Source organism: Ictidomys tridecemlineatus, chromosome 16 (assembly GCF_052094955.1).
Source record: "Ictidomys tridecemlineatus isolate mIctTri1 chromosome 16, mIctTri1.hap1, whole genome shotgun sequence".
NCBI classification, from domain to species: Eukaryota; Metazoa; Chordata; class Mammalia; order Rodentia; family Sciuridae; genus Ictidomys; species Ictidomys tridecemlineatus.
The window spans coordinates 50103585-50130672 of NC_135492.1; the positions used below are offsets into that span (position 1 = coordinate 50103585).

Genomic DNA, 27088 nt, shown 5'->3' on the forward strand with positions numbered 1-27088 from the left:
ACATTTTCAATATTGCCTTTCAGAATGCTATGAACAAGCTGTGAGACTGGACATGTCAGATAAGCCAATTTGCCTGAATTTTTTGTTTTATGGAGTTTAGGGGGAAAAATTGCCTCTAGAGTGAAATATTCAATGCAAACAAAAGACTATATGTTGCATGTGCATAATTTATTAAAAACAATCAAGTGGACACTCATGAGACCACTGTATAACTTAAGAAATAGGACATTTTCAGTGGCTTTAAAGTTCATTTGTTATACGATTGGTTCATATTTCTATCGCCTGATCCCACAAGTACCGCTGTTTCAATTTTACTTACTCATTTTGTTTTTGCTTTGATTTTACTATGTATTTGTATAACTCTGTATACCTGCTAAATTTTTTATTGAGGGGGTATTTTGTATAAATGGCTTTCTGTTCTGCAATGCACTTTTGCAGTTTACTGTATTTTTGAGGTTTTATTGTGTGGATGTGTAAAGTGTACAACATTAATTCTCCCTGCTCTGTGGTATTCCACTCCCTGGGTCCACCACAGCTCCTGTATCTACTCTCTTGTTGAAGGGTATCGGTTTGTTTTATGTTTTTGCTCTGACCTCTGATACTGCCATGATCATTTCTGTACATGTGGAATAGTGCACACGAGCCAGAGTTTATCTAGTATATTCAGGAGAGCCACTGCTTTACCCTCCATGTCATGAACTGACAACACATTGCTGTCCCAGGTAGTCAGATGGACATGGGCTCCTGCAGTCGGTATATGGCAGCTCTTTCTGATTCATTGGCTTACCAACACCTGGCATTCTCTAACTTTTTGATTTCTGCCAGTAGTTTTATTTAGATAAGATTTTCCATGATGTTGGGTATTCTTTGTGGTTTTCCATCTTTTATGAAATGAGTTCATATTTCTTCTTAAACTGAAACTAAAAGCTTAAAATATTTCAAAGGAAAATTGCAAACATACATGAAATATACTACCGTGGTGGATCTGAGCATATAAAATAAAATGAATGGTTGCCTCATTGTTAAACTAAATGGACTACTTGGTTCCTTATTTATTCTCTGCATACTTTGACTTAAGGATGCATTATGGAGTTTGGATACAGAGAAGCAGTCTTTGACCCATAGGAGTCAGTGTAAAGAAGGAGGGAGTTGGAGTATTGGGATTCTTCTGCCAGTGTGTCACATAATTAGCCTTGTACAAATTGCTTTGTGTTTCAAATTGGCATTCCTTACCTGACAGTTGGCACTGCCTACTTGTGTGAAGATTAATTGATGGAATCCACACAAAGTGCATTCAGTAAAGCCTTGCATGTGGAAAATACTCAGCAAACTTTAGTAACATTGCTAAGGTGTCCATCATCTGCTTGGAGAAGCTCTCTCTCTCTCCATATATATATGGAGAGAGAGAGAGAGAGAGAGAGAGAGAGAGAGAGAGAGAGAGAGAGAGAGAGAGAATAACAATACAGAAAATGTGTTCTGAGTGCCCAAGTCGGCGGCATTCATAAGCAAGTTAGGGTTCATAGCCACACATGTGTTAAGGATGGAAGTATTAATCTTAGACACCATGCAAGGGAAGTTCAGTGAATTTGAGAATCTAGAAGTGTTCCTTATTGTATATTCTCACTTCTGTGCATTCTTCCACTATATTTAATGACAGAGCGATGCTGGGGAATCCATGAAAGAAATCTTGGAAAAATATGTATATACAGAAATAGAAATCAGAGAGGAATTGCCTGCTGAAAAGTCTGACTTTCTATTTCAGGTATGTACTTCCTCCAACATGGATGGCTGCCAGTCCTGGGAGAAGGTGGTATTTCCCTTACTATGCATTTTCCTGGTTCTTAGAAACATTGTTCCCTGGAGTAGTAACCTTGTAGAAGCCAAACTTCCATAATAGACTGTGCTGCCTGACAGGTCATGCAGGTCTGGATTTTATGTATGTGCTTCTGGAAAACTCTCTGCTAGTTCATCTTCGGCTCTTCACTGCAAATGGAGCCACTCTCTGAACAAACACAAGGTGGAAATGGGACATAATTCCTTTATGTTTTTATTGCATTAGGATATTTTTTCATAGTAGCTACATATTTTTTTCATTATACTTCCAAATGTTGATTCTTTCCTCACTTTCTCTATCCTTTCCTCAGTGTCTTAAAGGAGCATAGTACATTTCAGGGAGCTCAAAAGTGGGGGAAAAAAAGACAAGTAACACTTAGCAAAATAGAAGTACCAGAATTCTGTGGTGTACCCACCTGAGTGCTGATGTTGTATTAAGTACTTACTTTTCTTCTCATCCCTTGGGGAGCTGTTATTTTAATCTTGTGAGGGGAGCATATGGGAGCTCCAGAAATCGGGCATGTAGTTGTTGCAGTTGTAAGAGTCGCTGGATGGAAGTGCTGGCCACTCGTTGTTAGCTGGGTAGGATACTTTAAGCCTTAGATTCCTTCTCTATGAATAGGAATAATCATATGATCTTCATTGGGCTTTGGGAGGATTACATGATTTTAGTACTAGGCACAAGATCATCAGCAAATGGTAGAAATGACTGTCAGCACTAGCCTTTGAATACTTAAAGAAAAACATTTCTTAGCATCTATATTCAGTCCTCAATACTTTTATTAAAAGCAAATCACCAAGTTTCACATTAGATGTTTTCATCTCATGGTTTCCATCCATTCTGAGTCAGATGTGCTTTATATTTATGTTCAGTCCCATCTATGAGAGAAGGTGAGCACAAAAAGACATCTTAGCATCTATTGAAGTTAATGTGAGACTTTCTTTTTTAAAAAATTAGGGAAAAAAACTTTTATATTCTACTGTATAAGGCATAAAATCAACTAAACTATTTTTGATGTACCACGGGTGATACTCAGGAGCATGTTCCTGCCCAATTGGGACTGGCCATGGCTGTGCATCATTGGTTCAGCCGAGCCATGTACACCAGGACTAAATATCATCCTAGAATATGGTGAAGACAGGGGTTGGGTTCTGGCTGCAAATCTTCTGGCTTTGAGTTGTTAGTCCCCATAGAAACAGCAGCTTTGTGTTTGATTTCTTACTCCACTCCTGCTTGAGGGAAGAAAACCACCCAGATGCCCACACATCCTGTATGTCCTTTATAGCATCACATATGTTGGTCTTCAGAATGCCCCAGTGATAATAAACCTCTGATCTAATACCCATGCTCCAATAAAACAGAGCATCTCCAAAATGGACAGAAAGACTTACATGAACCTGAATCTATCTTTTTGTTGTTCCTGGAAAATGTCTCAAAGCACCCATTTTGCTAAGTAAAATTATAGAGCCCTGACCCTGCAAATAATTGGGCTCAGGAGGAATACATAAGGAGAGAATTTTAGTGGATGTTCAGCATTCCTGGCTTTCTGAGTTTGTGATAAAACCTTAAATCACTCTGCCTTCAAACTGTGAAATCAGTAGATTATATAACCACAACGAGAAGCAATCTTTTGCACTTACCCAAGTGCTCCACAGTGACTAATTAATCTGCACAAAAGGCTTCCAACTAAGGCTCACCCCCCACCCCAGTTTATATAAAAAGTCTCTGGGTAGAGGGGGTTAAGAGTTGCAGTAGCAGCTCACCAGGTCAGAGGGCTTCCTATATTTTTAGGACTCAGGGTAGATTTTTTTTCCTTGTGTGATCAATTCCCATTCTGTTTGCCCAGGTGTCCAGTCCTATTCCCCAGAGTCTTGGCAGGGTTAATGGATTGTGAGATGAGCCATCTAGAAGGAGGGGCCAGGGTTCATTCATCTGCCCACGTTGTCTCCATCTTTGTGTCTCTTCTAAAATTTCCTTTCCTAATTTTGGGTTTTGGAATTTCTTGTAAGACTTTTTGCTTCCAAGCTCCAAGGAACCCATTTTCTCTTGGGATTTTGCTCTCCCCTATGGATCTCCATCCCTGGGAAATACCTTTTTAATCCTTGAAGGAAATTCTTCCTCTTTGTTAATGTGTTTCCCACTGAGGTTCTGTTGTCTCAGTGTTTTCAGTGCTATTTTTCTTTTGGAAGGTGTAGCTTCTGGAAGCAGCTCATCTGGGGAAACAACTTTACCTTCTGTCTCAACCATCCCTGAGGCGAGGAGTCAAGGAAATAGGAAAAGGGGAAGATTCAGGAAAAAAAAAAAACCCAAGTTAATAATGGTGCCCTCTGCAGAGGTGAAGATCCCATTCAGTCTTGTCACTGACAGCCTGGACTGGCCTGGGAGCTCATTATGTCTGAGCCCATGGTTCCTGAATGTGTTGATAATCCTGCAGCACAATAACTTTGGAAAGTTTTTTTTTTTTTTTTTTAACAAATTCTGGGCCTGGTGCCTAGAAATTATGATTCAGTGGATCAAGGGATCAGTAGAACCCCCCCCCCCCAGATGGTCTCATATGGAGCCAAGTGTGGCAACTCCTGGCTAGAATCTGATGTTCATTAATCTGGCACATATTGCTGTGAGTGTCTGCTCAGGGCTGGGCACTGTGATTGGCTTTGGGGTCTCCAGTTGAGTGCACAGGGAAATGACTAGCCAAGAAGTGAGCATGGCAGAACTGTATTTATGTGTCCCTCAGTAGGGCTTTTGTTGTTGCTGTTCTCCTTATTTCACTGCAAGAGGCTTTACTCAAAGGCCTCAGATTCATAGCTTAGAGGCCATATTTTGTCTATAGGCAGGTCTTCCTAGGCCAGTCCTGTGCTTTTTTCTTTGTTTGTTTTTTAAGTCTACAACTTATGAGGAAAATTAGACAATAGGCTTGCAACTATTGTCTAGAACTATAGTATACTACATATACACACACACGCACACACACGCGCACACACACAAATAATGAAACAATAAAACCGTAGCTGCCCCTTTTCCCTGGGGAATGTACCTGGCAGCTCATTGCTGCCCCTGCCAGGTGCTCTTCTCTAAAGAGCCTGCCTGATTCTTTAATATCCACACATTCTGAGCACATTGGGAAAACTGGAATATGTATTTGTGAAAACTTCCAGTGGTTTGTGTATTATTCTAAGATGTGAAGGCTCAGTGGAAGGGACTTGTTCTGGTTCTCCAAAGCAAAATATGGATTCAAATGTCCACATACTGCTGCTTTATCCAAGGGTCCAGAGAAGCAGGCAGCATGGAGAGTCCCTGTTCTGAACCCATCAGACCTCATAAAGCCCATTTCCAAGACATGTCCATCATCAGCTGTATGTCCATGGAGAATTCTAGATACTCAAGTGACAGCATCGGTATTCAGAGTTGAAGCTTTACCTCCAAATCTGCATGTGGCTTTTGCATAAATTCAGTCAATCTTAGGATGTGGGGACATGAAACTGCATTGATTACGGTCACCTGAGCTGAATGTGTAATTCCTCCTCCAAGTCTGTCTTAAGGGCCTCAGATTTTCTTGCCAGTAGTCACATGCTCTCTTAATATTTTATACTTGGCACACACAGAAAATGTTAATATGTGTCTAGCACACTAGGGTCAAAAGGTTTGACGCAGACCATAGACATATAGACTAATCCAGCACAGTCTTGAGGACTCTAAATTGTTTTAGTTTAGATTCATGCATACAAACACACTTATGGTTTACAGAGAACCATTTCTTTGAATAAAGTGCAATAAAATGGAATTTTCTAAATAGCAGAGATTTCCTTCTTTGGAAAGTGGTGGACACCTATTCACTTTCTCACTGCCATGTTTCCCTCAAAATGAAAAGATAAACCAAATGGTAAAAAGAAGAGATTGTGTTCCTAATGCACAATGTTGCCTATTTCTCCAGCTGTGATGGAATGATTAATTATGCTGTTCATAGTTTTAGGTGGGAAAATGCCTTTGGGTTGGAGGTTTCAATGTGGACTGTGTCTGAGTTGCAGACATATTTTCTTTGGTTGACACAAGTAGTTTTGGTTTGTATTAGTTGCTTGAAATAATTTTAAAATGGAGAGAACTCATAGAAATCTCAGGATATCCAGGGTCTTCTGAAAGTCATGCTGACCCTGCTGGGCTCTTGCAGCAAGGTGTAGCCTGAGGCTGAGGTGTGGGTGCACTTCTGATCTAGGCCTTTTCTCCCCTGCTTGAGATTTCCTACCTGGCATGTTAGACTCCTGTCCATCCTACAATATTCCATACAGGCAGACAGTTTGTACTTCTCCCTCTATCTTTCCCACTGTGCTTTGTGGGCTTTATCTGAACCATTATTTATTTGTATGAAAGCAAATGGCGGCCCTGCCCATGACTGTGTGAGGAGTGAGTTCAAACACCTTCTCTCTCTCTCCCTTCAGCTGAAATTGATACTCTGGTTATCAATGCAAGCTGCTATCACAGTTTGCCCCAATTTAGATTTACACTTCTGTGTTGATAGAGTGAATGTTGTATACACCTAGATTCAGTCCTTAATAGGTGTGAATTCTAAGCAAATAACTATTCATAGCCATGATTAGCATTTCCAAAAGGTGTCAAAATCACTCCATTCACTGTGATAAAGCAACTTTAAAAAACACAGTTAAGCTGAACAAGTGTTTTTAGAAAAGATATAAGCAGCTCTTGAACAGTTCATGTCACTTTAAAATGAGTTAGAGACCTGTGTTTGAGTTCCTACTTTAAGCCTTTGATTCATCTCCAGACAAGGTGCCAATTACATTTAATTTCTTGGAAATCAAAGCAATAACTATCACAACTGGAATGCCAAAGAGCTTTCTCAATGTATAATCATAGCTTACTTATAATAAATTGGTTACATGCACATTGACCACTCCTGTTTCACAGTGTAATGTATGGTGTAGAGAGGTTTAAGTAACGTGTTCAGTGTTTTACACACATACACACAGACACACACATACACACCATGTTTAACCATGAAGGAGGAGTTTGTCTTAGAATATTTGTTTCTGTATTTATGTTTTTACTGTACAATGGAAAGAGCTTTCTTTTATAATAAAAATAAACTTTAAAATTTTGTGTTAGAAAATTATATAGCCAGGGCTGGGGTTGTGGCTCAGCAATGGAGCACTTGCCTAGCACATGCAGGGCAATGAGTTCAATCCTCAGCACCACATAAAAATAAAATAAAGGTATCGTGTCCAACTACAATGAAAACAAAACATTTTAAAAAAGAAAATTATGTAGCCAAGCTTTCTCCACCATAATGTATACAAATTTTACCTACACAATAACAAAAATTAAACATAAGATGGTGAGGGAAACTTCCTCATGGCCTAACCTGTGTTCATATTTACAAAGCACTCAGACTATAGCCCAGCACTCATGCAGTACTTAGCATTCTGATTATTTTCCACCAAGAACCCATTGTACCTGAATTGTGCTGTGGATACCTGGGGGTTTAAGGAATTATGTAAAGGATATATTCTTCTCATATTTGGCTATTAGTGTTGCTCAGTGTGTCTGAGTGCTTTGAGAATGTTTGCTTGGTACATGGAGGCTGGGTAGGCACCCTGGATAATTAGACAGTGGAGGGCAAGTGGCAATGTTCTGCAATTGGTTTTTAGTGTTTTTCTTTAAAAATGTGTTGGGGGTGGGGGCTCTATGAAATCATGCCATGGTTTCATAGAGTAATTTCACAATGAATATAAAATTTCACAATGAATATAAAAATACAGTTACAAGATACAGGAGCTGCTAGGTGCCTGGTCTTGGGCCTGTTAACAGTATTTCTGTGATTCATTTTGGGACACTGACAGGGAGCTGGAAACCAGCCTGAGAGTATTCCAGACAGAGGCCACCTTGAAAGTGCTCTAGAAAGAGAGTGACCTGACAGTGTTTCAGAAAGAGGTCAACTGATAATGTTCTGTATCCCAGGATTGCTTCTCTGTTGGCTGGAATGGGGGAAAAATCACCTGTCTTTCCTTTTGGCCTATGGGAGATCCTGTGCATGTGACTTCAAATGAGACAGAGCCATCACCATGCCAGTCAGCTCTAGGAAGACAACCCCTTTCTAGAAAAGACCTCCTGCTTTCTCTCTTTTGATCCGCCCCCCCTTTTATAAATATACACAGGGATTTTTTAGCTTTAAAATATCTTCCAGTGGCTCTCTATCAACACTACCACCATCTCTGATCCCTCTCCCATCACTCCCATTTCAACTTCTTGAAAGAATAGCTGAGTCTCCCTGTCTTGATGTCCTCATCCTCTGCACACACAGCTGCCTCCCACAGAGTGGCCCACACTTTCCAGGACTCCAAGGATCTCAGTAATATCACTCATAGCATTTATTTTGCAAACCTTAATGTTCTTTCTCTAACTTCCTATTCTATTCTTTTTCTTTTTTCTTCCTCTGTTTTTAAGACATTAGTTTTATTGGCTTAAAATTGATCTACCATAAAATTCATGTATTCAGGGGTCCAGTTCAGAGACTTTTGGCAACTTTGCAGAATTGTGCCCTACCCTTGCATGCAGGGCTCTTTCCCTAACATCCTGTTGGTTTGCGTGTTCCCCATCACTCCCCTGAGGAGCAGAGCACTCTGCACCCTCAGCTCATGGTGTGGGCCACTCAGGAGAGCCACTGCACCTTTCGGAAGCCCCTTTTCTGTCTTGTGCTCACAACTCAAACCCTGGATTTCCCGTCTTCTGTCTCAGCCCATGCTGTCTGGGTTTCCATTAACCAATCACCTTTTCTCTCCCATAAATTACTATTGATGCTAGATTTTGCTGCTATGTGTGCTATGTGTCTCCTCTGGGAGCTGTTTCTTTCCTTTAAGCGTTATTCCAGACACCACGCATTCCAGTTCATCCCTGTGCCATCTCTGTATTTTTCGTTGGCTGCCCTTCATTATTCATTGAAGAAGCTCACCTCATGACATGGAACCCAAAGGCAGCTTTAGGGTTGGTCACTGCCCCCTGTTCATTCATCTCCTGCCCCTGAGTGAAACCTTGGGAAGCTTTTCCCAGTCTACATTTGATAATGCTTAGGTAATGGATGTGATTTTAATAACAAATAAAATAAAATGTCCTGCCCCATGAACTTTTAGAACTTAGTGCTGGATTTCAGGGTAGAGTTAATTTTCCTCCTTGTGCTCAGCTGCCACAGAGGGGAAGCCACAGTGAGCTGAAGAGTGTGTGGCTTCTTTTCTCACTTGGTGCATCCCACCCTCTCCTCCTGATCTCCTGATTTCTCTCTTTCATGGTGTTTACGAGGAAGAGAAGAGAGACCAGCAAGCTTTACTTCGGTGATCCTCTTACAGTGACCTAGCATCCTGGCTTCGTCTCTGGATTTGCCATAAGTGCAGAAGTGACATTTTCTTCTAGTAGGTCTTCAAGGAGTTCATTTGATGTCTCCAGACATGGAGACCATTTCTCCCTCAATCTCTTTCATGTGGTGAAACATCTCCCCTAGTTTAGTTGCCTTCTCCTTTCTCAGCCCCTAGAAGTCCAGAGAGGCTCGGCCTCCCTTTGTCAGGTCTGCTTTTTCTGCTACGTGGTTCCTCTGCCCAGGATGTGTGACAGGCACACTCTAGAGCTGATCCCCTGTGTGTACCTGACCCCCAGGAGATATCATGAGTTCTGAGCTCATGACATGCTTGAGGAACCCTTTCCTCCACAAATTTTGGTCCTCCATGCTGCTTCTTCTGGCTCTTATTGGTCGTGTGCTCTGAGATCAATGCATCCCCTAAATGCAACTTCCTGTGGTCTCCTTTAAGAGTAGTTCTCTTACCGGGTGCACCTTTCTCCCCTTGAGGAAGAGTTCTCTCTAAAGATGTCCTTTCCTCACACCTTTTACTCGGCATTCCCCACCTCTGATTAAGCATGCCTCAGAAACTACATTAGGGTTTGGATATGAGATGTCCCCTGAAAAGCTGATGTGTTAGCAACATGATATCTAATGTAGCAGTGTTTACAATTGAAGTGATTAGATTATAAAATGGCAACCTTATGAATGGATTAATCTATTTGATGGATGAATAATTGAATGAATTACTGAGTGGTCACTATAGGCAGGTGGGAAATGGCTGGAGGTAGCAGGTCACTGGAGATGTGCACTTGGCTATTATTTTTGTCCTTTGTTCTTCCAGTACTTGCTCTCACTGCTTCCTGGCTGACCTGAACTGAGCTACATGCTCTTCTGCCATGATGCTCTCCCTCACCTCAGGCTCAGAGTAATGAAATTGGGCACCCAAGAACCAAGAATTCTAAACCTTTACTCTTCTAACTTGTTCTTGTTAGGTAGTTTGGTCACAGTGTGTGTGTGTGTGGGGGGGACTGACATAGCCACACAGATGACTTGGCTGTTATCTCCCTTCGGGACTTGGCATCTCTCTTCTCCGTCTCCGTCTCCATCTCCGTCTGATGTCTCCCTGTTGAACATAATGCCTGTTGTGTTTAGGTGTTGCAGGGAAACTATGCCTCAGTCATTCTGCTACCACCCTGTCCTCCGGCCCAGAATCTTTCATTAACATTTCTAAGGTTCAGTGTACTTTTTGAGAGTTTGAATGTCCTGATGGCAAAGATTTATTTGAAAACATTCTGACTCTGTGTCTGCAGCTGGCATGCTGTCGACCCTCAGTGAACCTGGGTTTCCTTGCCTATCCCCACAGTCAGCGGGGACAGAGTGGAGTGGCCTGCCTTAGTGTGCATTGAGAGCCCCAGTGACAGCTGCTTTTTTCTCTGCTGAAAAGCCCTCTTGAGCACTTTTCAGCCCCTTCACATTTTTCTCCTTGACGTTTCCAATAGTATTGTTTACAGATTTTTGACTTATGATCATATTAGAAATGAACTGCTTTTTTTCTTTTAAAAAATGTTTCACTTTGTATTTTCTACCACCATGAACACTAATTTCACATTATGTAAATGACTTGGCTGCTTGATTTTAAGCATATGCATAATTAAAATACACTGTCCCTGTGTTAGGCATGAATTTAAAAGTATATAGCAACTCTACTTGAGATCAAATCAAAATTTCTCAAATACCTGCTCAACACAAAGGTAAGGAACGCTATGGCATGTGCGGAATGTGATGTCTTGTTTGGAGACAAACAAACAAGCAGTCACCACAGTCACCAAACAAAAAACATGAAAGGACACAGATTTATAAATGTACAGATTATCTCTGAAAATGTAAAAGAACAAGTTGGTGAAAGCCATTGTCCCTAGGTGCTTTTATAAATGCTTGTGCAGAAAGATTGGAAGATCATCCCTGGTCATAACCTCCCAAGAGTTTCAGAGAAGTATTAGAATGAGACTGGTAAACCATTCAAAAGATAAGTAAATTCTTTTTATAACTGAACAAAATATTTGAATTCCAATAACCATGTTGTGACATCCAAATACAAGGCAATGAAAAGTTTAACCTCTGAGACATGCTTTTGGGGGATACCTCACATCCAAACCATAACAGCCATTTTTCTTTATGATTGAATAAAACTCGATTGCATATCTATATGTCTACATAGATATGCATATATGTATATTGTATATATATCTATTGCATGCATATATATATATATATATATATATATATATACTCTAATATATATACACACACACACGTATTATATGAGAGCTCGTTGGACTAAAGGAAAGAGATTGAGGGGAAGGGAGAAAGGGCAAGAAAATGGAAGTACATTGGCTTAAAACTGACCAAACCATCCTATGTACATACATAAATATGCCATAGTAAATTTTACCTTTATGGATACTTATTGTACACTGACTTTAAAAAAATACTATAAATAAATTGAACAAAGATCAGTAGAGGAAGAGAAGTAATGGGGACTGAATTGGAGCAGATTATATTCAACGCCTGCAAAATTTTGTCAAAATGAATCCCAATATTATGTATAACTATAATACACTAATAAAAATTATTAAAATAGATAAAAATAACAGTAAAAACATTTCAGCATTTCAAGCTGGGTAGTGTAGTGATTGAAAAATATTTAATCTGGAATATAGATTATTTTTATATTATTGATATATTTCAAGAGTTTGTTAATATTCTAAATTATTAAAATATGCATATGTATATATAAAATAAAATTTATTAAAAATGTATAATAAGAATTATTTTTTATTTCTATTCCCTGTTCCTAAGTGCACAGTTATCCTAGGGACAATTTGATCTATTATACTAACAGAGCTCTTCTGTGCATTTATAAATACATATGTGTATTTTTTTTATCTCCAAACAAAAGTTATCACATTTTGTATATGCTACAATCATCTTACATTTGTGGCTTACTAGGTATTTGAGAAATTTTTAATTCATCCCAAACGTGTAAATTCACATGTAACATAGGGATGGAGCATTACAATGGTGCCTGTGCTTAAAATCAAGCAGCAGAGTCTTTGACATAAACATCAAGGCCCCTTCCTAGGCAGAGGTTACTGAAAGTTAATGTATAGTTATTACTTTTGTGAGTAGTTCCAATGGCCAGTTACATAAAGTCAGGCTTTTAAAATGTAAACGATACCATGTATGATCCCACTGCTTGAGCTTTCTATTTCGTATCTATCATGTGTAAGAAAAATTCTGTTACCCCTTTCATGTGTTTCTTTATGGGAAAAGTGAAGGTGGCCATCAAGTGCGAATTTTGTACTGTGTGGGTTAAGTGGGTTAGGATATGGAAATCACTAGGAACAGTGTCTTGCATAGAAGCACTCCATAAAAATTAGCAATTATTATACTATCATTCCAGCTTCTTCCAGGCATTGCCAAAATTGTCTCTGTAAAAAAGCATTTATATCATACTATGTTATTAAGCTATTTTTAAATTTTTAAATAAGCATATGTTAGCCAAGAATGGTGTTATGCAGAGTTGGGAGAGGGATCCTCTGCCTCATTACCATGTCATAAGATCTAGAATAATTCCTGATTGGATAAGACAGAAGAAAAAATTCAGGCAACATTTGTAATGATGAAGTTTTGTGTTTGTTCAATCTGTTCCCTGTTTGATTTGGAAAATTGTCAAGTTAGGAGCATGCATTATGGAATTTGCTCAATAGTTTTTCTTTCATCATCAAATATAGCAAGACTAAAAGTCTAGGCCCCTTATTTGCCTCAAGTTTCTTTTCAAGGGAAATGCGACTTAAAGTCATCTGAGGTTTGGCCACCTTGGTAGAACAACAGTGCCCCCATTTTTGGGGTGTGAAGGTTCCATTTGGGAATCCTGTCTGTTCATTAAAACATAGACTGGCTCTAAAATAAGTTGTGTCCTGAAACATGCTTGGAGAGTCATTGCTGCATGCTCAGTAGGAGTGGAGAGACCTTCGTCAAGCAGTGCGCCTGAGTAATGGCCTAGTTTGTTGGAAGCAGAACAAGAAAACTGAAGCAAACCTTCTGTCAAGTGTTGACATTCTGTCTGATATTTTGAAGCAGGTGTTGGGTTGGCATGATTTGATACCTGTGTCATTTCCCTTCAGCTTACACCTGGATGACACAAGTGGAAAGAGTTGAAACATGGGATTGTAATTTCTTGTGTAAGTGGCATTGGTCTTGTCAGAGAAGATCTTGTATGTCAAAGAGGCCCTGAAATCAATACAAGGTTCCCCTACATATTCTTGCCATATTTATGTAGCTGACCCACCTACTATCCTGTGCACACAGTGAGGCCTCTGTTTGTCTTTGCTCCTGCTTCCATGCTATGGTGGCTAAAAGACCAATGGCAGAAACTTACAGGATGTCAGAAATGACAAGCCTTGCCAGATGAAAATCAAATTCATATTTCAGCCTCTTTATCAAGATTTTCAACAGTAGCCTTTTCAGAATACTTGTTTTTGAACAGAATTTGCTCTTTGAAATTTTGCATAATTTAGCTTTATTTGATCTTTCATCAAGTTTATGTTAATTTCTGCATGAAAAAAGAAGAAATAAATTTGTGAATAAGCACACAGTCAGGCACACACACACACACATACATGTATACATGCTCTTATGGTTTATATATGTGGTGTCCCCCAAAAGCTCATGTGTGACAATGGAAAAACATTTAGAGGGGAAATCATTGGGTTATAAGAATTTAAATCTGATCAATGCCTTAACTCACTGATAGGGATTAACTGGGTGATAACTGTAGGCAGGTGGGGTGTAGCTGAAGGAGCTGGGTCAATGAGGGCCTGCCCTTGGGTGTATAATTTGTTTTGTTGAAGAGCCCCCCTCCCCTGGGCTTTCTGGTCCTGAGCTTCTTTCCTCTATCATACTCTTATGGTGTTTTTTTTTTGGAGGGGATGAGGTACCAGGGATTAAACACAGGGACACTTGACCACTGAGCCACCTCCCCAGTCCCTTCTATCACACTCTTAATGCTGTGATGTTCTGCCTCACCTCAGGCCCAGAGTAATGAAGCCAGCTGTCTGTGGAATGAGAACTCTGAAACAGCCCCAAATAAACTCTTTTCTAAAATTGTTCTTGTCATGTCTTTTGGTCACAGCAGCAAAAACAGCTGACTAAAACACATGCCCATATATAAACATATTATGTGTATGTAAGATAAATTATTTTCTAGAGCAATAAAGCAAATCATGTATACAAAAGTTAGCCCGTGTCTATCGAGGTGTGTTGGATCTAGTGAGGTAGGTGGGTCTGCAGATTGGGCTGATGGAGGAGCTTAACCCACAAAAGGTTATGCATTACTATTTCTTGCAGATTGTCATCTAGTTGGTGAGAGAAGCCATGGTCTAAATAACTGTAATGGAAGGTGTCGAAATTGACAAAGCGTCACTGGAGAGAAGACACAGGGCTGTAGCTGTGCATAGGAGCATGAGATGACTTCTAGCTGGCACTGGCCTCTGTGCCACGGTGCTACTATAAACTCAGCACATCAAACTGCACTGGTCATATTCTCCCTTCTCCTTCCCTGGGGACACTTTGGGCAGATGAGTGAAGTTGTCCAGACTCTTGCCCTTGGAGCCCAGAGTTTATGCAGACTTCATCCTCTGCCAGGCTTGTTGCAGCAGGAAAGAGGCAGAGTTAGTATGCAGAGTGGATGAATTCCATTTCTGGAAGATGTGCAGATTGTGAAGGGATGGGTGCGTGATTATGACTGTGAATGAAAACAGAGTGGGTGTAGGCTGCCTGATTTCCAATCTGGCAGGGTGTTTAGTCCCATCAAGCCAGGAAAGTCATTAGCTGAAAATCATGATATTTGGTCACACACCATGGCAGTGAATTAGTAAGTTCTAGGAGACTCACCCTGTAACAACCATGGAAAACAAATCTTTATCTGCTAATATTGGACCATTTTACTACCAGAGAAGTATCAGCTTGTATTTTTTATGAGAACTAGAAATCATATATGTTCAGAAATAGAATTTATGTGTAAAACATGGAAGTCGGAGGTCACTTTTTGTGGATATATGAGAGGTGCTGGTCTGCTAAGTGATCCTTCTAGACAACACTGTTGCTGGAAACAAAATATTTGTTAGGTATTTGTTACTCTGATGGAAACGAAGACAGCTTATTCTTACACCTAAACTTTGTCCACAAAAAGAGACTGAACTCTGAACATTTGCCAAGACTACATTCAAAGCTGTCTCTGTGCATTTAAAATAATAAATATGCATCAATATTTCATGATCCGGGGGCTTAGTAGCAATTTTGTAAAGTATATGACAAAAGCCACAAATGGTCTCTTCCTTCTTTTAAAGCAACCAGGAAAACTATTTAGAGCAGTGTTGTTTTGAATCCAAGGTCTAGCATTTTTTAGCTCAGCTGACATTAAGAATTACAGTTGTCAATATGTACTAAATTTGGGGGCTATTTAAAGACCTCCATGAAAAACGTGTTGTGAATATATTATGCTTTAGCCCTCAAATGCAAATGTCTATTAGCAGGGAACATTCTAAAGGGTGTATCTATTTTTTTTCCTTTGGTTTAAAACATTTCTCTGAATAGTAGAATATTCTTATTGTAGCATATGACATTTTGATTTGTATTTGTCTTGCTTCAGTAGCTTTCTTTGTATTTATTTTAGCTTGGTGACTTTAGAAGTGGGAAGAGCTTTAACATGTGTCCCCTTTCTCCATTATGATACTTGGCATTGCTCAGAAGTCAAGTTGTGATTATATTAATTGCCTTCATTATTTATAAAGTCAATGCCCTACTTTAACATTGATTAAAAATAAGCAGCTCAATTTTAAAACATAGGCTTTCTGAGTTTTTTTTTAATCTTGAAATTTTATATAGTATAAATGTGTGCATGTGTATGAACATTAGAATATATGGGAATTCACATATTTCTTAAATCAGATAATTTGTCTACTATTATATAGTTTCTGATTTTTCTGAATTTGGGGGGTTAGTATAAAATTGGTGTGAAACTTCTGCCCTGCCTTGTGATTTTTCAAACGGGCACTTTACATATACTTTGTTAACATTTGAAGAAAGTGTCACCCCCACTTTTATATATGCTCCAAGAGTTTAGGGGTCATCCATCTGTCCTCTGACAGCCTCATCAGCATCTCCATCTCCCTTCACAGTTACAATTCCAGCATCTAAGAGGTGCTCAATAATTTATTGAATGAATATGTTTTCAAATGACTTTAGAACTTCCTTGAATACATATTTATACTTTGTAAATGTAACTGGCATGCCTCTCGCCTTGGATACACTATTGCAAGCTGTTCCTTCCTTTTGCTTTCTTATATACTTCCCCAAAGTAATTTTTAAATGGTCTCTGGATCCCATGAGGTAGCTTATCTTTTGGCTCCGGTGTGAGAACTTCCCATTCATTGTAGGTCCAGGATGCAGATTAAAATCTCCTATGTTGACTTATTCCTTATTTCTAGGAATAAAAATGGCATGGCATGAATTCTTACTATGAACAAGGATGTATCAAACATTAAGTAAACTGTGGTCCCATCTTCAGAGATTTGTCAGTCTAATTATTTGTTTCTTATTCTGAGAGTTTATATCATTTTACTTACTATTACTTTATGAGAATGTTGACCACATATTTTATTTTCTGTATGTATAGAGGAAAATGTCATTTATTTACTTGATGATCATAGTGATGGTGGTAGTGATGGTGGTGATGGTGATGATGATTTGGGTGGTGTTGATGATGGTGATGATGATTGTGGTGATGGTGATAATGATAGTGATCGTGGTGGTGATGATGATGATGAAGATAATGATTTAAGAGCAATGTAACTCCAGGATTCTTTATAGAATTGTCTCTTTTCCCCTGAAATCCCCAACTGCCTATTTTTTTTAATGTTTATTACTTTGTTGTCACTAAATTCTTTCAGAAAGAAAGTAATAGATTTATTACTTTGTGATAATATTATTTAGTGACAGTTTAGTTTGTAAACTCGTTAGCTATACCTTTTTCAAGGCAGGAAATACCAGTTCAGTGCATATTCTTTTCAATTCTTTCCAGTGGTTGAGTCTCATCTATTGTCCCCAGAATTTTATGTGTTTCTATCATTTCCTAATTTCTCATGGATCTTTAATATATCATGTATCTTATCAATGTATCTCATGTTTCTCAAGGGTTTTGTGATTAGTTGACTTTTATGTTGTATTTGGCAATTAAAAGGAAACTTTTGATTATTTTATCTATCATCCATCCTAATTTCTTTTAAAAAAAATTTTTAGTTGTAGATGGACACCATACCTTTATTTTAATATATATTTATATGGTGGTGCTGAGTAGTGCTCACACATGGTAGGCAAGTGCTCTACCACCAAGCCAGAACCCCAGCCCCCACTCTCCTGATTTCTAACTACAGTTACCTTACATGCATGACTAGAAAGGGATTGTGGATGGCAGTTGTAGCTTCAATATGATCTACAATGACTTTACTTATCATTTGGATTCATACTAGAAAATAATCATGGACACAAGATATTTCACTGACTGAGCAGAAGTAAAGGAATGAGAATCTGAGAATCTTTATCCAAGTTGGGGGAATCATCCACTGGAGACACTTGAGTGATTGGCTGATTATATACTTAAATTTATTTAAGCATATAAACTTGACTATCCTGGTTAAAAGGAAATAATCAATGATTTTAGCCATCACTCACTGGGACCTGATGTTATTGAAGATGGCTTTTTAAAGTCTCATTTTCATATGAACAGTGTAGCAGGGACTCCATGTGCTGCTCCTCTCATATCTTCTTGCCTCTGTTACTTCATTGCATATACCTGGTCCAGCACTGAGCACGGCCATTTCTTTTGCTGGCATCTGGAAATACTTGCTGCCCCTATAAGAGGTCAGAGGGTTGATAATTAACAATTCTGATGGCAGTGATGTATAAATACCTCTGTTCCCTTGCCACTTGGCAGCAGTACTCTTGGTAAACTCTGACACGTGTGTTCTACATGGGCTGGACTTCCAGGACCTCACTAGTGGGAATACACTCCAGTCACCCACAGCACAAGGTAGCTTCATCTCTCTTCCATCTTCCTTTCTGCATTTCCCTCCTCCATTCCCAAATTGTTGAATCCTTTACTTCCTAAGTAAACAACTTGCACTTGAATTTATTTTTGTATTGTTTGTGTTAGGGCATCTCAAATCAAGATACCTGTAATTTGTAGTCATGGGGTAGTGAGAGACAGTTAAAGATCTCATCTTGGTGTCCATTTACAAATTACAGTTCTAATAAGAGATGTTCTCTGTTGTATTTCTACTCGGCCCAGGTTCCCACATAACCAGTGCTTGTTATGCCTAATTTCTGGCTTCCTGGTTGCAATACCCCTCTAATTTCCCTCTCAAGACCATATAGTACTTTGCACTGCGCAAGAAGAACACTAAGGTGAGAGTGACTGATTTAATGCATTGAGTACACAATGCAAGTCACAGTATTTTTACTCTTGATATTATTGGGAACACATTTAACATCTGATTGAGAACCCCACATGTAAGAAACCAGCTATGGAGAGACACTGTTTGAAGGAACCTGAGATTTCTTTCTTTCTTTCTTTCTTTCTTTTCTCTTTTTCTTTTTGGCTCAGTGACAACCAAATAGCCCAGTCAGTAATAGCTGCTGACTCAGAGAGTGGTACACTTTGCTTGCTTAAGTGGCAGACTTTAATGTCCTTAATTTCCCTGCATGGAACCAGCTGAGTTTCAGCACTGGAGAGCAGACGGTCTGGTTTTGGGTGTGTGTATTTGGCTGACGTGGTCATTAACCATGCATCCTAACGAGTTTCAAGGGGCCACTGAAAATGACACAGGCCTTTTCACGTGATTATTTCCTTTTAACCAGGATAGTCAAGTTTATGAAAATTCAAGAAAGCAAAGCAAAACAGAAAAGGTTTCATTTGCAAGTCTTAGTTGGAATAATTTCTACCATTAGCATATTTTTTATCTATTTAATGCAGCATATGTAATTGGGAGCTTTCTGTGGTTGTCTCTGAAAAACATAGTCTTAAGATGGACATTGATAATGCTGTTAATAATTTGTGTGCCTTATTAGGAATTCATAAACTCATGAAAAGCCTTGTTTCAAGATATCTGCTTATTTGATTCTTTTAGTTTTACTAAAATGTGTTCATTAGAGAAAATGAGAAAAATTTGAATTTCAGATTAATATTTTATTTGTAGCAATTATTATCAAGCAATGGTTTTAATATTTAATAGATTAATAGTTAATATTTTAGTATTGGCAAAATTTTCTTTCTATGAAGCTTTTTCCAACTGCCAATCAATTACATAAACCACTTTTTAAGTATCTACATTTCAAGCATCCTCTACTTCGTATCAAAAAAGATTTGTTTTATCTGAGGATTTTGAGTGCCTATGAATGATGTGGTTTAAAGCAAAGAAGAAAATCCCTTTTTTTGAAGGAGCTGGTTTTTAAAAGTCTAACTTCTTTGTACATATATTTTACAGATTAAAGGATTTACCTGAAGACAAAGCCTTCTATTCATCAGAGACTGGACAAGAGTTACTCTTGCTTTTGGCAATTAAAGATGATGTTGTCATGGAAACAGCTGCTCCTGCTTTCATTCATTGGCTGCTTAGGAGGTAACAATAAGCTCTCCTTTCTGAGTTGGGGTTGCAAATATTCTCCTGTTATCTGCCTAAACAATTTTAAATCTTAAAGTTAAATTTCATGAAGTAAAGAAAATAAAAACAAATCTTTTTTTTTTTTTTTTGTCCAGAAAGAAAATTTAAAATCCTTTCTCTGATAATTGGGTTATCACTGCCCTTCTCCTTAATTTCAGCAAGAAGGTTTATTCCCATACCAAATGCAATGATAGTTGATAACAGGGATATGTCAAATTCTACTTGGTATTATGAACATGACCACTAAAATTTGAAAATTTTAATTTATGGTTGTTATTTTTTATTTCTAAAAGGAACATACAATGTAAGCTCCACTGTATATGGGAGAATTTCAGTTTTAAAGTGTGCTAGTATTTACATTTCAAATCTTAGAAATAGTGCTGTTTCTCTTACAGCACATAATGAAGATATCTAATTTTCTTCTTTAATTTTTGGAAAATTTGAAATTTCCAAGAAAGTACAAGGAATAAGAAAAGCATACAAAAGCAAAAGCAATTATATAAATCATTTTATGCATTCCTTCTACTTTTCTTCATTTTATTCTGTTATGTGGAGTGACTGGGTAAGAGAATGGTTATTTAATGGTTATTTAAAAAAATAATAGTATATATATATATATATATATATATATATATAATTTTATTATTTTTCTTCCTTTTTATTGTAAAAATTCTTTAGCTCCTAAAAAGTTGACGGGATAGTACAATTAATACCCACCTATAGGCCATTTTGATTGAACTCTCATCTCTCTTTTTATTGTACTTGGTTTTATCTGTATGTATATGTATGTGTATTTTCCCTCTTATTTTTTACTTGGGTCATTTGAAAGTAACTTATAGAAAGTATCTCTAACCTCTAAAAAAATCAGCACTCATAAGATCAATTTTCCACATAAGCACAATTTCTTTATGGTACCTAAGGAAACAAAATTCCTCCTGCCAGTTTTCCATTTCTTTCTAAGAGGAGGAAATGGGTGAAAAGTGGGCCAAAGGGAATTTTCAGGTAAACACATGGCATTTCCATACAGGAATGCTCCAGTAGAATTCTGGGCTCTGTCAAAATTCACACTTTCTTCTAATATTTAAATTTTAATAATGGCAAAGAGTTACAATCAATCATGGACTTCAGGTTCAACCTTCTAACTTTAAAAATAAATGCTTTTACAGTTCTTGCAAGTTTTCACTGAGCTGCCTCCATTGGGTTTCTAAAACAAATTCTTTGATGCTTATCTAGGACTAGGGAAAAAAACGAGAAATTATTTAATTACTCTATCTTTTCAACTGAGCTTTGGAGAAGCTATATATATCTATATATCTATATATATCTATATATCTATATATATCTATAATAATATAGGTACCCAAAACTAAAAAGAATATTAATTTCTTGAATTATTTTCTTTGTTTACAAACTTTTGAATTTGTTTCTGTTTTAGCAGAGAGCCAAATATGATAATATACTGTCCCAATAATTTTTTTTTTTTTTGGTGCTGGGGATTGAACCCAGGACTTTGTGCCTGCGAAGCAAGCACCCTACCAACTGAGCTGTATCTCCAGCCCCAGCAATATTATTCTTTATGATCCATTTTTATGGAAGAAAACTTGAAACTTCCCAATATGCTGAAAAGAAGAAATTCTATGAAAATGGCATACAATGTGGAGAAAGAGAATGAGACCAGATTTTCAAATGTTAAAGATTTTTAGTTGTAATTTTATACCTTGTGCAAATTGTAGTGTTTCATCAATTTTGAGAAATGCTTTTCAAATTTATGGAGAAATTGTAAGAAAAACCGGTGTCCATGATGCTAAAATGTGAAGATGTCATTAAGCTATCTCTAGATATGGTGATAAAAATCCTTTAAAAGTTTATAAAGGATAATTGGATTAGTTTATGTACAACAGTATGTCACTTAGGGAAGTGGCAGTCTGCATAATGATATTATGGAGAATAATTTAGCCCCTTTGACCAATTTTTAAAAAAGTGTATTGATTGCATACCGTCCCTTATATTTGGAATGTTCTTCCTCCTTCTGGATCAGTGTAAAATTTAGAATAAAATCTGGCTTCTGAATGTGATATTTTATAAACAAATATTGGGCCATTTTATGTCATTGAAAGTAAAATCTGTTCATGGTTTAGGCCATATCCTGTAATCTTAGATATGAACAAAAGCAAATCAGATATATCGTATAAATTCAGTTAGCAGTGCTTAGCAAAAGATATGTACTCAATCATTGAAACCAAATGCTTGATCATTTGTGTTTTCTCAGATTTAAGGTTTTTTATGCCCATTATTTTGTGTATTTTTCATTCCATTTCCTTTGTTGTTTTGTCTTTCATGTTTCCCCTGTAATAAAGAGGGAAATAATAATTCCTGGCCAAGAATTTGTCTTGTAATGCATTTGACTATCTTTTGGCTCAAAAAGGCTAGGTTTATTAAGCAACTTACAGAGACCCTGTCTCAAAATAGAAAGTAAAAATGGTCTAGGGATGTGGCTCAGTGGCTAAGCAACCCTGAGTTCAATCCCAGTACCCAAACCAAACCAAACAAAACCAAACCAAACAAAAATGCTAAATTTTGTATATGCAGGACTAGCATTTAGTGCATTGAGCACAGCATATGTCTCTACTGTTTTAAAAATTGGGTCAAAATTGGGTCAAAGAGCCAAATTCTACTCCATAATTATTTTGGAGATTGCCAATTCTCTTAAGTAATGCACTACTTACAATTTGTCATATATAAAACACTCTAATTCTCCTTTATAAATCCTTAAACCTTTTTATGTTAAATAATTATTAAGTATCTGCCAGGCATTGTTTTCAGAACAGAAAATGAACGGTGACCTTTGTCCCTGTGAGATTTTTATTCTGTCACATTGGGGTTGACAGTGGCATTTAACTAGAAGACCCCAGTGCTATGGGAGTGGGGAGCAGAATGGGATGGGAATGTGGAGTCTTGGGAGGTGGTTACGGTTTTAAATAAGGTCATTAGGGTGGGATTTATTGTTACAGACCCCAGACCTGTGGAGAATTGGAGGCAGCTCAAAGGCCCCCTTCACCCTGGGTTCTTGCATTTGGGCCAGAAAGATTTCAGATACGTCCCACCCAATAACAGGGCATGAGTGTACTAGAAAGGATAAGAAGAAAGAGGAAAGGGGTTATTCTCAAGGAAGAACGGGTCCTCTTAGATGAGGGAGCAGAGCGACAGTGCTTCCCCTCACCCTCCAGTTTTACTGGGGGTCCCAGGAAAGTTTCTAGAGTCCTGTTCAAGTCCACCTTCTGCTTCTTCACTGAAAGCATAGGACCTGTGTAGACCTCCTCCAGGAGAGGATGGTGTGATGCTCACAGAGGAAATTGTTTTTGCTTTAATTTCCTGCCCCCTTAATTGGTTAATTACCCTTTGGATAGCCTTCAGCAAACTTTCTTTGCAAGAGTGTTGCTATAGTTGCCAGGGTGGTTGGGGCTTTGGGAGTGCTAAGGGAGGGTGCAGGCTACCTGGTAGGTGTGATGTGATCTTGAAACAAAGGCTTTTCTCCAGGGAAGTAACTATGGCTGGGAGAGGTTTTGACATTCCAAGCCCCCATCTTCCCTGTGACTTTCAGTCACCATTCATTGTCCTTTCATGCTCACCCTTTTATGCAGCCATAAAAGGTTAGCTACCTAATATTCATTAAAAGGTGATATTTGAGCAAAGCATTTGAACAAAGATTGACAGGTGAAGAAGTTGACCCTGTGGATATCTAGGAAAGAACACAAGGCAGATTCCAAGGTTCTAGCATGTGACATGCTAAACGTTCCACAAAGACAGGAAGGCTGCCATGGTTTAACTCGGATGGGATGCGAAAGAGCCAAGAGGAAAGGTAGAAATGGACACTGCAAAAATACAGAAGGTGGCAAACCAATGAATATGTTTTGAACTTGCACTCTGCCTTCTTCTAGGAGCTATAGTGTGGTTTGAGCATAGAGGTGATAAGATTTGACCTATGCATTTTCAGGTAAATGAATAGAGTTGGAGAATATCATGCTAAGTGATGAGCCAATCCCAAGAAACCAAAGGCTCAATGTTCTTTCTGATAAGTGGATGTGGATCCATAATGGGGGGCGGGAATGGGAATAATGGAGAAACTTTGGGCAAAGGAGAGGCAGGGGAGGAGCCATGGGGATAGGAAAGATAGTGGAATGAGATGGACATCATTCCCCTAATGACTGCACATGTGGTGCAACTCTACATCATGTACAATCAGAGAAATGAAAAGTTGTACTCCATTTGTGTACAATGAATTGAAATACATTGTGCTGTCAAGTTTAACTATTTAGAACAAATAATAAAAAAGGATTTGACCTATGGCAAGGTGTTACTGGCTGCCATGTTGCAGATCGATTGTAGAAGGGCGTGTGAGCCAACAGAGATTCTAGATGGACATTGTCGCTAAAATCAGGTAACGGGTGCTGGTGGCAGAGTCCAGGGTGGTAGCAGAGTTGGTGGTCAAATTTTGAAGGCCAAACTCTGAGCATTTTTGGTGAAGCAGTGTGGGGTGTGAGAGGAAGGGAGGTGTGGAGGAGGACTGCAAGGCTCTATGTCAATCTGTGTTTAGAGTTAGTCACCTCTGTCCATTTGTACAAGCGTGCATAAGAGTGCTTTCCAAAGTAAAGGTCACTACCCAATAGTAAGTTAAAAAAAAGTCAGTTTAGTGGATCAAGACCAATATTTCTTAAAATTAATTTATATATATGTATATATGGTAGATGGACACAAAAATTCTTTCTTTCTTTATTTATTTATTTATTGAGTTACTTACTTACTTATGTGGGGCTGAGGATCAAATCCAGTGCCTCACATGTGCTAGGCAAGTGCTCTACCTCTGAGCTACAACCCTAGCCCAAGACCAGTATTTTTTTATTGTAATAGATAAACTAGAATTAAACAAGGTTGAATTAAAATTTATTTGAGTCCACTGCTCTCTTAGTAGTATAAATACTGTCTCTACTGAGCACGTCTGGGCATTTGGGCTATAGAAGTGAACAAAACAAACAACATCCCAGACTTCTGGAGCTCATGCTTTAGTACTTTTGCATGGCCTCTTGATGTTACATGTATTTCTTACTGAGTTGCTGTCAAGAATTTTGAGGGGCCAGAGACCTAGGTAGACGGCAGAGAGAAAATAGAGAGCTCTCCAGGATCCTGGTAAGATGACAGAAAAGGAAGGATCTCTGCTGACACAGAACACAGTAACGACACGAAAATGACTCAATTATGGCATGAATGAAGGGAAGCTCACTTACTGTGTGCCAGCCACTGTGAAAAAAGCATCTCTTAGGCCATGCACTCTCCTCCCAGCAACTCCAGAGGCTGAGGCAGGAGGATTGCAAGTTCAAGGCCAGCCTCAGCTATATAGTGAGGCCCCCTGCAACTAATAAAGACCCTCTCTCAAAATAAAAAATGAAAAGGATTGGGGATGTAGCTCAGTGGTAGAGCACCCCTCTGTTCAATCCACACTGCCATAAAAATAAATAGATAAATGGTAATTAACTAGAAAGTGCATTACTTGTTTTCTGTTTTAGGAAGCCATCTCTAAGAGTTTAAGGAACCTTCCCAGTCAGTTTGCGTGGCTCACTCCTTGTATTTATCTCTGAAATCAAGGTACTCTTCCTCAGTTAAGTTGTGGTTGCTTCTTGAATAGTTACTTTTGCAAAATAAAGTCATGGGTTTAAGCCACAGGCTAAGTAAGTTTCATCAACGATCCAAGGAGAATTTTGTTTTACTACTTAATTAGCTACAAGTTAATTACTTAACTGTATTAGATCCTCTAGATGTTTTCTATCTAACATGAGACCCACCAGCTGCACATGGTTATTAAGGATATAAAATGTGGCTGTTCTAGAGTTCCACATTCTCTAAGGATAAAATGTACATGGTATATCAAATGCTTACCCCAAAAAGAAGAGAATTTAAATTATTACAACCTTTGTGTAGATTCAGTGTTGAAACAACAATATTTTAGACATATTAGGTTAAATTAAAATGTTGTCAAAATTAACCTTTTTTTTAAGCTTCTTGCACATGACTACTAGGAAATTTCAAATAGTGCATGGATTGCATTTCTGTTGGGTAGTATTGATTCAAGACATTTATAAAACAGAAACCTGCCCATCTTGCACATGTTTGCTAACATCTACTTGTCCAGTGGGAAATCAGGTTAATTAAGATAATAGGGACTTTTTGATTGCGCATGGAAAGTTGTAAACACTTCCTAAGCATGCATTTCTTTTAGGTACAGAATATTTTGTGGGATGAGTTCAAGGTTGGTATCCTTTCTTGTTGAGTTGTGGGCAATTCTTTAATCAATGTACATGGACACTCAAAACATTCTGTAGTATATTCAGTTTCTAGTTTCAGTGGTCTATTGGGAATAGACAAGAAAATACAGCTCTATTGGAAAATGAAATTCTCATGGAAAACTATAGTAATTTTTGATGTCTAGTTAAAAACATCATAAGGAAAATGCCTTATTTCTGCAAAAGTTGTGAAGTCTTCTCATTTCACCAAGTTCTCATAAAATTGTAGTGAACAGTCCCTATCCTTTAGCCTAGTGATAATTTGATGATACTTTGGAATTGCTCATCAAAGTAAGTAGCCATTAATTAAAGAAGGGATTAGTCCTGGAAAGGAGGTTGTGTTGTTGTCAACTTTTTCTTGTGTGTGTGGATATTATGGTAGTGTCTCCAGTGTCTATATTGAAGCCATGTTGACTGGGAGACATTGACCCAATGCAGAACTCCAGTGGTCCAATATGAGCCATTCCATTTGTGCTAGTAATTGGCCAAAGCCAATCATGACATTTTATTTTTGGCCATAAGGTTTGATTGGCTCAAGGATTTTGGTTCAGAGTTTGGAGGACAAGTGCTCTGTCTCAGTGATCTGAGGGAGGTATTCTGAAGTCCCTCTTACTACTAGTAGCCATCCTACAGACACCAGGGAAACCAGCCTGAGGGTAAAGCTAATTCTATGATGTGGATCAGAGAGATCAAAGAAATACTTGCTGACATTTACTGATCTGGTCCCCTCTTGGCAGATAAAGAGACATAAATTCCTCCATCCCCAAATTTGGCCCACTTTTTATTCTGCAGAATGACATGT

The 27088-nt window shown here is 38.3% G+C and overlaps 1 protein-coding gene across 2 annotated transcripts in view; it reads left to right on the forward strand.

Moving 5' to 3' along the window:
• Cntn3 (contactin 3) overlaps positions 1-27088 on the forward strand; it is a 325624-nt gene that overhangs the window by 62091 nt on the left and 236445 nt on the right. Inside the window, exons 1-2 of one of the 2 annotated variants that reach the window (XM_078033577.1) lie at positions 18543-18695; positions 19775-19909. In XM_078033577.1, coding sequence (XP_077889703.1) covers positions 19855-19909 — 55 coding nt within the window. In that variant the 5' untranslated portion in view covers positions 18543-18695; positions 19775-19854. Of the gene's footprint in view, positions 1-18542; positions 18696-19774; positions 19910-27088 lie in introns of those variants that run through there. The other variant, XM_005333886.4, reaches the window with a different exon arrangement.